The 12140-nt window shown below is 45.5% G+C and overlaps 1 protein-coding gene across 1 annotated transcript; it reads right to left on the bottom strand.

Moving 5' to 3' along the window:
- Positions 1-4418: 4418 nt before the first annotated feature.
- Positions 4419-6296, bottom strand: LOC120842681. The gene is made up of 4 exons (XM_040213837.3): positions 6104-6296; positions 5840-5976; positions 4909-5729; positions 4419-4814 (listed from the first exon to the last, which is right to left on the bottom strand). Exons 1-4 carry the CDS (start codon positions 6294-6296, stop codon positions 4568-4570), a joined length of 1398 nt encoding a protein of 465 aa, XP_040069771.2. The 3' UTR covers positions 4419-4567.
- Positions 6297-12140: the final 5844 nt, after the last annotated feature.

Below are 12140 nucleotides of genomic sequence, written 5' to 3'. Positions count from 1 at the left end.
CGCTTCCCCATGCGGTCAAAACAAAACTATGAGTTCGATTTGGTTGAAATTTCGATAGTAGCTGTCTACGAGAATGTACTACACGATAGTAAATTTTTCTTGCGATAGTGGCGTCATATTGGGCGGTGAGGCTAAGTACTCATCGGACCGTCCTCGTACGTGTATGTCGTCTGCACTGTACATCCGTAGATCTCGGCGGACCCTACATGGATGAATAACCGTTGCAATATTTTGATTACTTAACCGAATATGGTAACTAACTTTTTAATGAACGGTTTAATGGGCCATGTTGCAATTGCAGCTTTAAATGGAGCCATTATTAAAGACCAACCCATTTTAGAAAGTTGGCGAACAAACAACGAGCCTTGAGATATTCATCGCTAAAATTTTGCCCTTCTTCGCTTGATTAAAAAACCGCGCGCTGAAAGCGCGATTGAGGTTGTGCTGATATTGATGCGTAGAAGAACGACACAGTTGTTTCTGTCCCTTCGTCACTAACTCGACAGCGTGTCTTCGGTGGACTCGCCAGCGCCACACATCAAGACGACGAAGTCACTATTCTACGTATTATTTTCATAACGCGGTTTCTGAATCAAGCGAAGAAAGGTAAACTTTAACGATAAATTTCGCGAACCTCGTTGCCTTTTCGCGAATTGACGAAATTGTGTTGGCCTTTAATAATGACTCCTTTTAAAACTGCAATTGCTCCATGGCCAATTAAGCCGTTAATAAACAAGTTAACTAACAGATTTTAGTTAATCATTAAACATTGCAACGGTTATTCACCCATTGTCCGCCGAGCCCTACAGATATAACGAAAGACGGCATCCACATATCTGCTACATCCTTTTTTATAAGATATGTAAAGTCCCGTAAAGAATAAAACAAAAACACCCTGTGTGTCTGCGTGAACTAAAGTCCCTCGATGTTTTTTCACCAAAAAATATCCAGGGACGTTAGCGTGAACCAGATACGTACGTCCCCTGTGGAACCATGGGTCTTCTTTCCCTTCAAACACCCAGCTCAGGCGAGACTTACCTGGTTGACAGAAAGCAGCTGTCGGTTAAATGTATTGTTATGAGCCTGTGGGTCTCAAATAGTTTACCCTCAAGAGGATAATGCGCTGCATGTTTTAACCATGTATGCGCTGCACACTGTAACCGCTATTTCAATGCCGTGCTGTGAACTATTACAACTTTTTCCTTGCCTGATCTACGTGTGCTCATGTTTTCTGCTCAAAATGATGTGAAATAGTTGCTTGTTTTCTTTGAATCTTATAAAGCATTACTTGTTCAGCCCACGTGTTGTCTCAGTTTTTGGACTTAAGTTCAATGTTAAAACGCGTGATAAAAATTGTCACGGCTTATTAGCCAAGTGAACGTCGGGTGGTCCTCGGATGGTCGTGGCAGCCATGAAGAAATAAAAGATTCTCACCCCTTTGCGACCGTCGCTTGGGTGGTTCGTCGCTTAAACACAAGAATGAGTGACAAGTGAAGCGAGCTGATTAAGGTCATGAAAAAGAAGACGGGCAGAAACGAAGGCACAAAAGTTAACCTGGGGTATTAAAAGCATGCTAAAACAGTCTCGGACTTTAGTATGTGCCGTTTCGTTCCATTATAAAATAAGAAAAAAAAAGAAAAAAAGAAAAACTGCTTTTGAGTTTTAGATATCCCTTTCAAATAACTAATGTTCGGCATTTGCGATCAAGGAAAGGGGCATTTCATTTAAAATGCTCACCATCCGACAAACCGAAAGTCGCAGCTAATTCTACGCTGAAACAACTTGCAATCCGCTTCTTTAAAGTCGCAATTGTTTTTGTAAAGGAAGGGTAATGTAACTTGTACCGTCCAATACATTGAAGCATCATGTTGCTAACGATCGTGCCGCAGCATAATTGATGCCGCGGTACGACCGCTGGCAGGTCGTACCTGTATCAGAAATCCTATGTGCACTCAACTAAAGCGGCACCAAAGATTCATACTTTCGCGCGTGCAGCCGCGCATGCGCACATCATTTGGATAACGCGCCGGTGTCGACATCACGCGACACCCTAGTGAAGTTAGTGAACCCGAACCTAAAGCGAACGGATAAAAAATTGGGTTCGACACTGTGGTTTGAATAAGGAGGGGTTTAAGAGGGCGCGGTACCTCTATTTATTCGTCCGTCTCAGCCACCAGATGGCGCGCGGCTCGTAACGTGGTTGAACGCGCGACTTCTAGATGGCGCCAGTATCGAAGTGTGAAAAGGCCCGCGTTATCCGCTGCGTGAAATAGATCCCCAAATGTGTTGTGTTCTCCCGGCGGAGGAAGTTTCTCCCTCCCTCGCGCGCGCTTGGTATGTCTGCGGTCAGTCAGCTCAGAGTGCATAGCATCGGACGTCAGTGGTAATACGCGCGGTGGCCGAGTCCGGCCTCTGCGCTGTGTGATGCAGTGGGTGGCGCTCGTTTCTGTTCGGAGGTAGGAATAAAAATGTCGGTCCCCTTTTTTACGACGCTCGTTTCTATAGCTTGAGTTCTTTTTTTTTTTTTTTGAGTGATTTACAGTACCGCCTCTTGGAAATCGTCCTTTGCGGTGAGCGATTGAGAGTCAGGTTAGCATTTTATTTTGGTCAGCACTACACGTTCAATGGAGACCTCGGGCGGCGATGTAAATATGCATTGCTCTCCAAAGTGTGTCCAAGGTGCGCAATGGGTATTGAAGGCGCGCGACCGTCGGTTGGTAAAATACGTGCGTTAGATTCACTTATTCAGTTTAATCATTTTTGCCAACGTCTTTCATCTGTTTCAACAAATGACATGGTCGAGTCTATTGATAACCTTAGCTAGATTGGACGTACGGAGTGTCCGGGCTTTAAATAAATTTGCTTCGTTTATGTGAATGAATAACTGTTTTCTCTTTTCCGTGCTCGGTGCTATGCAAAAATCGCTCAGATGTTATGGTAGCGCAGTGTGGCGGCGTTTTGCACGCTGACTCGCTATTGCATTTGCTCTGCACAATATGTGTTCTGATGGAATGTGCCGAATCGTATTTCCGATCGATATGATAGATTTACTTTGCTACAGTGTTAATTATATTTTCCTGATTTAAACTGGTTCGTCCCTGATCTGAGCCTAGTTCAAATGCGAAGGTGCAGACAGACTTAGCGTCGTAACAGCCGTAATGCGCAGAAAGAAATTAGTACCATGAAAGAAAAACAAAAGGATACGAGGTGGCTCGGTGTTATAGAAGTAATGAGTGTGCAAAAGATGCCATCGCACGTGTTTTTTTTTTTTTTTTTGTTTTTTTTCTAACTCTCCGCATCGCTGGGAAACGCTCAAGGTACCAGCAAAGACAGCGAGCTGGCGTGAAATTTCCATCGAGCGGAAAACGAGTGTCACTTTTATTTCATCATGCGCTTTCATTTTGACGTGGCTCAAAATGGGCGCGAAATAGTAACAGGTAAGGCAACAAAATTTAGATGTAACGTTTGGAGCACCGCCATACTCAGCCGTGTTGGGGGCATTTCTCGCGAGTCAATACGGCAAAGGTATTGCGCGTCGAACTGTACGTGAAATTTATCCATTTCAGGGAAACCTTGATTTCGCAAAACTATTGTGGCTCGATTCCTGGCTTCCAGTATTTAGAAGCCACGAGCGAGAAATAAATGACAGTTGATTTCGAAGGACAATCGCGACGTGGAAACCCATAAAAGAGAGTCCCAATAAGACGAGAGCTTCCCCTTCTCTTCAAGTGCCTGGGTTACGCCCTCATTCCTGCACCTGCGGTAACACTGCAGGCTCCTAAAATCGCTTTGAAAACGTTCCTGATCGCAACAAGTTTTTTCTTTTTGTCGAGGTGCTATTTCATTTTTTTTTTTTCGTCTACCTTGATACCCCATCAGCGCAAAAAATACCATAAACTAAAAAAAAAAAAAAAAATAGTGGGCATACAACGACAACGCACCCACTGGGACCCGAGTCAAGGCAAGAACAACTAACTACTAAAAGGGGAAAAAAATCATGTTCGCATACGGTTGTAGCACGATTCTCCCGGTGGCAGTTCCCCCGTTCCAAATGCCCCGTGCCATTTCCCCCGAGTGTCAAGATCCCCGTTGTCAAATTCCCCGTCTTGCCTGCCCCGAGTGCCGGCACCCCCGTATCCAATTCCCCCATATTGTAACTTTTGTGTGCCTCTCTATCCAATGGCAATCAGTTGATCGAAGGACGTTTCATCGACATATCGTTTCATCAAAAGTTTATTACACCGACAGCTCGAATTAGCTTCCTTTTGTAATAAGTCGCCTGTGTCTGTCGCCGCGAGGCGGCGTGGACGGGTGGTCCGCCTGGATTAACATGGGTCCCTGTGATGCACGTGCGACGAAGCTAGTTTTTTCACGAAACATGGTGTCGATGAAACGAGTGTCGATGAAACGATACGGACGCCCGTTGATCACCTCCGATGTTCTTTGAAACCAACGCACACTGTTATTCCGTGATCCTGTGTCAGTTCAGTGCTCGACAATATTGAAAATGATGGCAGATTTATTAACATGTTAATGTATACAGTCTTGTTGAAGCAATGTCCACTACTTAGATACCGCAATATCGCTGCACGAGCCTCAGAAACTCTTGAATGTTGAGCTCTCCATTGGACAGACGCTGCTCGAGCTTCCTGATGGCTGCGTCCTTCATTTCCCACTTCTTTTGTCGCTTTCGGGCTTGGCCGCCGTTGGATACCTGGAGGAGGGTGACTCTGCTAGTGGCCTCGTCCCGCTTGATGTGCTCCACGAAAGTGTAGACATTGGGGTGCGCTTTCCCGATGGCGTTGTTAATTTTTCTGTAAATAAAAAGCACAAGGATTACAACTCCTGGTAAATAAGCATTCTGATTTTTCGATAGCAAATTTATACCATACTGAAAAATGAACTGACCGGTGCCAGGCCTCCTTTAGGTTGTTTGTCCGGGCTCCGCTGTTTTGGTGGTGGTTCCACTGCTGGGTGTCGTAGTTTCCTAAGAGCCAAGTATCCTCGAAGTACAGGATAAGTTGTGGGACTCCAAGGGCTGGTGGTGCAGTTGCCTTCAAACCCCGCCAAGCAATACGTACGAACGCTGGCGGGACAAAGGCCAAACTGATTGTCTGGCGTACAAACATCGTTACCGAAGAATCTTCCTGGTAAGCCTTGGCAAGTCCGAGTTCTTGAACCTTCCTCCAGATTGCTTGAGCGAAGTGAAAATGGCAACCCTGGTGCCGGATTCCAGGAAAAACGAAAAGAAAAGCCTGGATAAGGGCCAGTTCAAAGTGCGTACGGACAACGCTGAGTGACAGAGGTGCACGAAGAGCGTCCAACGCCGTCTTGAAGTTCGTGAAGGCCGACACATATACTTCTCGAGACTTCCCAGGTAGAAGAAAGTAGGCGACGTTGAAGCTCAAACCCTCTTTGACGGCGCTTATTGTGACTAGTTGATAAAACAATGACGGGCAGGAGAAAAACGTGCCATCGATGAACACTTCAACCATTTCCGAAAAATGAGAAAGCAGCTCCTGCGTGCAGAAGCAAAGAACACGGCCTTCACTTATGCTGACGTCGAACAGCAGGAAGTCTCGCTTGTCGAGTGTCTCCGTATGTAGTCTTCCAAGGTTAATCTCGGCCATGTCCCTTGGTAGGCTCGGTTGCTGCTTTCTCTTCTCCCTGTACATGGTGCTCCTCACGCTCTCAAAAGTCGGCAGCTCAGCCATCACCGTGTCGTCAACCAAGAACAAATTGGTCCCGTCACAAACAAGGTTCAATCGCGGACACCATGAACATGTATACGCGTGTAATAAAACATAGTATGTAAAGACGAGACAATGTTTTTGCTTACTTGACCCACAAGGCTCAAGATCTCTCTGCTGTACACCTGCGGTGCTGGCAAATGCGGCTCCGACCTAACCCTTTGCTTCAATGCGTTCTTCAGTCGCGCTTCCCGAAGTTGGCTGCTATCAGGTGGATGGTTGTGCTCTGAAACACATCGACGTGATGATGATGTAACGCCGCAGCAGATTTTAGCCTCATTCATTCAGTGCCCTTCAAGTTGAACAGCAATCTGAGAGTTTGCGAAAGTAAAAAAAGAAAGTCGTTAGCTCACCTTGTGTTGTCTTGACGACTTTTCCGTGCTTCGTGAAAACTGCTGCTTTGCAGTTATTTGTCCAGTATTTAGCACATCTCCAGGCAGTTTTCTCATCTAGGTTCTTCCGCTGAAAGCAATACTTAAATTCGTCTAGTATTAAGGCCTCTTTCCCTTTTTCCGTTTTCAAAAATTCGACCTCCATCTCCTGCATCTCAACCTCGTCTGGGAAGCATCCAATGTTGAAAGTCCCTTAATTAAATAGAACTCACCTGGGTCGCGTTCGAGGTTTCTTTGTTCTTGTTGACCCTCGGTATGCACTTTTTCTTTCGTCCCGTAACGAGAATTGGGGGCAGAGGACGGGGGGAACTGATAAGGGGATGGGGGCACGGGGTGTTTGGAACCCGGGGGAAATGAGGTCAGGAAAGATAACGCGGGGAATTTGCTGCGGGGATATTGACACGGGGGAATCGGGATTGGGTTATTTCGTGCACCACCCTTCGCGTACACAGACAGAACGCCTCCATGGAAAGAAATGAATCATGCGCTTGTTCTGCCAGTCTCGTTGTGCGTCTGTCAAAAGCCACAAAGGAGGACCCGCCCCCCCCCCCCCCCCCCCAACCCTAAAAAGAAGAAACGAAAGGTTTTTTGGGCGCGCGCGCGGTCGCCCAAGCGATGACCACAGGACGTCACTTCCGTTGCCCTCCAAAGAAGAGGGGAAGAAGGAGCTCCCCTCTTATCAGGATCCTCCTTTGTGCCTCCCGGATATGTACAGGCGTCGCTATTCTCCCCCCAGAAGATTATAGAAGATTAACCCGTCACTCAAAATTCTTACAAAAGCAGCTTCCCTCTCCTCCTCTTACTTGGTGTTCAAAAGTGTGCGATGTGACGTCAGTGCAAGAAGCCTATGCGATTGTAGCACGTTTGCCCCTGTCTCAAATGCCACGGTCCGTTTCTCCCAAGTGCCCGTCTTATCTTCCCGAGTATCAACTCCGCAGTGATTCTGAATCATTCCGATGCTTTCCAACGTTGCAAAACTGTTAGACGAATATTTGCAGAACTATCTACGGAGCTAAAATTCAAAAGCGCCGTGTTGGATTGGGTAACTCGTGTAGGTTTAGCTCATTGTTGGAACATTCTTATTCGCTCGATGAACTCCACAAAACGTGTAAATATTAGAATGAACTTTTTAGAAAGCGATAGTTGTTGTCAGGGTTCCAGGCGACCGGACAGGTCGAAATTATTGGTTGATTAAAAATTTTATTTCATAATCACAATCGTATCATCAAGGGCACGCCATTTCCTCATCACTTCTACGAAAAGAGTTGCTGTATTCGTAGCACACACAGACGGAAACGGTTGAGACTGTGCCCAAATAATATCTTTTGGCAGGTACTGCGCAGCGATTACACACAATACCTCTAACATAAACATGCTGCTCCACATGTGTATTCACAAGATGCAATACATCGTTCTCCCAACTTTGTTGAAATGGGCATGAAAGCGCGTAACCGTCACTTTTTTGAAGTTCTACTTAGAGGTGAAGTATTTACTGTAAAAAGTCGTTAATTATTTATTTTTTTCCGTTCCACTACAAAGCTCGATTCACCTAAATTTTTGTTTTTATGTCGTCTCTACAGCGCTTTTACGTCGGTACTTTCGTGTTAAAGGACATCACATAATGTGCGAAAAAAAAAAAAAAACTGGTAGGATCGATGTTGCATAGCCTCTTTTTTTGTGGACATCAAGAGAAAAAAAAAAAAAAAGATAGTAGTTGTCTTTATTTCGCACTGCATGTTTTAGCGCGGAAGTTCCTATTTGGTTATGATGTCTTTACTTTCTTAAAAATTGTATACAGTAATTTAAATTACCGAATTACAAAAACGTCGAAATTGTATAATTGGTTTTCGTTGGGACGCCATGACGACAGCGACACTCGTGTTCGCTCGAGGTTTTCGCCAGCATTTCTACGATGAATTGCCAGGATCGCGAGATGCAACAGCGTCACACTCCGTCTTCTGTGACGTCATTTGTTGCACTTCGGGACCACTATTGATGTATGGCCAGCATAAGACGCTAAACACACCAGTCGGAGACGCGCTCCAGGCGTTATAGTACTGCTCCTAAAAGTAGCTGTCACGTGCTTTGCTCCGCGACTGTGATTCCCTTACAGCAGCTCTGACTGAGGGTTGCCAAATTACGGTGAAACGGAGTATAGACAAAACAGACAGGAAACGAGCTGCCAGCATACGTTAGTCAAACTCCAACAAAAAGGAAGTTTCTTCCCAAGCTGGACGACATTTACCGGGCATCTTTAGAGCTACGAAGCTCAAAATGACGCGTACTCATAAGATTTTTTTCTCTCGCGTGTTTGTGATTTTCTAATGTCCTGCAAGCAAAAAAAGAATATATGGCGAAGTCACTCCGAGGGGATGCCGATAACTGCGAGCCACGAACATGAAGGATTCGCTAACATCCGTCAGGAGTGTGAACGGTAAATCGTCACGCAAACATATTCTCACAAGCTGCAAATATTTATTTGGCTTAGCAAGTAGAATACTAGTATACTAACGACATGTGATTATTGTACACAAGATACAATTTCTCGGTTCTTCAAAACCATTTCCCTAGTCTGAACGGTCGCGCTACGGGCCGCGGCTAGCCGTGCCCTCGATAGACTATGGAGCTGCGTTGTGTCGTCTGCTACTGTACCGCCAACAGGAGAGCGATAGCTCTGTGTGCTCCACAGATGCGTGTTGCGGTATAACTCTGTACGTCTGTCCTAGAAGAAGACAAAAAGATAGGCTCTGTGACCCCCTCCTAAGCTAACAAAAACAAACAGAAGTATACTCGTTTGGACTGAAAGGTTAATTTACAAAATAGTGACCAGACATTGGAAAAGCATATGTCACAGAACTTGGTTTATGAAATGGCATCATTGTTTCGAGCAAGAAATCACCTGCTCACCACTGGGACGACGAAATCGTCACTATTTATTGCGTCAGGTGTATTTGCGCTCATGAAGAAAAATCTGAACACATCCTTCTCCCCAAAGTCCTATGTCGAATAATAAACACTTTTTTAAACATCTATGCACAAATAACTCATTTATTTCTACACTTGTATATACACGTTAATTAAACGACGTCAAACCGCATTTGTGATTAGATCTTGATGTCTACACCAACTACATTCATATTTTTAGGGCTTTATTGAACGATAACTTCAACAATAGTTAATGGAACACGATGGCATGATCTCACCAAAAACCTCAACGTGCGAAGCTTCCACAGACGGCCGCTTGCGAGTATTCTCAATGTGAGACTTCAGAAGCTTTCGCTTGCCATAGGGAGCTTGCTTTCGACTACAGCACTGCACGGGCCCGGGAAGCGCGGAGCGCGCTGCTGTGGGGAGAGGTTGACTTACAAGATGACGTGTTACGTGATCATGTAAGATGGCGTCATTTCGTGCAGCTTGATCACCTAAGATGACGTCATTTCGTGTAACGAGATCATGTAAGGTGACGTGTTTGTGTCACGTGATCACGTAAGATGACGTCAGTTCGTATGAACTGACGTCATCTTACGACAACGCCAACATTAGTGCCGTCCGGAACCATTGACCTTAGAAACGCACCTCTTCGCTTGAAGAACTGATATGCGTTGATTGTTATTTGTTTCTTTTGCCTACTACAGACCATTCAAAAACTCGCCTTCTGGGTGCCACCAACTTCGTCTACTGGGCTGTGAAGCGTGTTCGAGCGTGCGCAATACCTATCTAGGCCGAAAGATTGTACACTGAGTATGCTTTCACAGCTCACTGACTTAGGCATTTTTCGTCAGGATAGATGCTCCCACGAGAAGAGCGTATGAGATATGTGAAGAAAATTGGAAATTTGAAATGTTCTTGTCCAATCGCATTTTTCTTTGGTTATCGACACTTTTTAGCGTCATCACAAGACGTTCAACCCATAATACATACACTAGTGATTAAAAAATAAGCACCGAAAAACATGCACCGATTTTCGCTCAAAAATAAACACTGGAAAAAACATACCGTAATCATTACCCATGTCACCTTTTTGGGTGATATGTGAATTTCCAGAAGAACAGCGAGTTATCACCCTCCCCTAGGAATACCCTGACTACAGAGCGGGCGACCCGTTTTTCCCCGCGTTAGATTGCGCGGACCACGAACCGTACGGAGGTCACAGGACGTCCGTGAAAAATAAAAAGGAGGCAAAGAACGATCTACTCTGTGCACGCTTCTTCCCCGATTTCCACGACCCCAAGGCCGAAGGACGTTTGTGTGAAGGATAACAATAAAATAAAACTTTGCGTCAAAAAAAAAGCCCGTTTAAAAAAAAAAAAAGTAGAAACAAGCACAACGCGTTGACGGACCGCGTGGTTGTGGAACACGTCGCGGTCCGCTTGCCACAGGACGGTTGCCTTCGACCCATAGCTCCAAGGTGAATTTTCCGCTTGCGAAAACACGGAGACCTACCCACCGAGAACCAGGAAAACAAGACACGCACACTGACGCCTCGGCGTGCAGAGTGAAACAGGATACGGGCGCGGAATACGGCCGCGGAAGAACACCTCACACAGTGCCGATCCGGCCGATCTCCGAACGAACGATTTCGCATTTCGTGGACAGCGAGCGCCACCGCACGGGAGTGAGAGGTACCTTAAAAGCGACGAAAACAAGCACCGACACCTTGGTTCTTTATATTTGCTGTAGTTACGGAACAAATCGACTTACATGAATAATTTGAATATTATTCGATTCCGTAATAAATTTAGAAGGCATTAAGCGCAATACTTCTTATGTTTGAATTTAGATAATTTTGTAAATTCGCTCCGAACGCAAGAGTGCCGAATTAGCCGATTTTGACCATTTTCATGATTTTTTTAAGAATATAATTAAATTTATAATGAAACATTTGTTGTGCTTAGTGTCTCGATAATGACTCAATATCTTTAAAGCCGAAATTTTCAAGAAGATCCGCGCAGCCGTTATTATGTGAGAATGTTTTTAGGTTGGTGAAAAACCTCATGTATTCTCTATAGGAACCGTGCGGATCTAATTCAAGCCCCGACCAGGGCGCCCCTAGCGGCAAACGGGTCCGTTGCATCGGGCATCTTCTGCCAGTCGCTGCATTGGTTCTGCGTTGTAGTGGGTTAGCGCTGTAATTTCTGAGATGGCTATTCCGCACCAAGAAAGCCGCAACAATTGCTGCGTGGTCGGCAAGATCGCGCACGGCACGACGTACTACATCGTCCCTTCGAAGCCGTACGAGGCGGAGTACTGCGCGACCTGGGTACGACTTGTGCGTCCATACAGGTTAGTGGTGTTTCTTACCTTCCAGTTCGCGCTTTGTTTAAGCTGCTGACGAATAATACAATTAACTTTTTTCTCTTCTAGCGACGATGGAACAGCATCGACACCGACGGCAAACTCTAAAGTATGCAACAAATACATCACCGGAATCGAGAAGCGGAATGCGGTCGCCCTCCTAAGCCTACCACCGTTGGATGTTTCCATCAGCCTACAGGAAGATAGTAAAGAGAATTGCGGAACGGCGCGAAAAAAAATCGCCCAGTTATTGTCAAGCTGATTCAGAAATAAACGTACTATCATGGACACTGTTATAGCGAGTTCGTTTCACACGCACTGGCACCGTTCGAGTTCTCTCCCAGAATACATCGCACTCACAGAGTGTTGCACGGAAAACTGGACTGAAACGAACTCGCCAAATGCACCGAGTGCAGAAGACTGATGCTGCCGCCATCTATGTTGTAGAAAAGGTACCGACTTCAAACCGAAACTAGCGCCTTTCTGTTCCGAGTGATGCGTGGGGACGCGAGAATGCAGTCGCTACCACCGTTTATCTACAAACGTTGGCAACTGCAACCTGTAGTTTATAGTTGCGATGTCTTCAAGCAGCTCGGCTGCCGTAGAGATAGTTACAGACGGCGTAAATTTCCGCAACCAGCTGTCTACAAAGCAGCTGGTTGCGATCTTTCAATCCTTATAACCGTTTACACTGAAGAAAAGT

The sequence above is a fragment of the Ixodes scapularis genome, unplaced genomic scaffold (assembly GCF_016920785.2).
Source record: "Ixodes scapularis isolate PalLabHiFi unplaced genomic scaffold, ASM1692078v2 PGA_scaffold0__279_contigs__length_252992795, whole genome shotgun sequence".
NCBI lineage: Eukaryota > Metazoa > Arthropoda > Arachnida > Ixodida > Ixodidae > Ixodes > Ixodes scapularis.
Note: the sequence above shows the minus strand (reverse complement) of the source record. Positions and strands in the feature narration are given on the sequence as shown.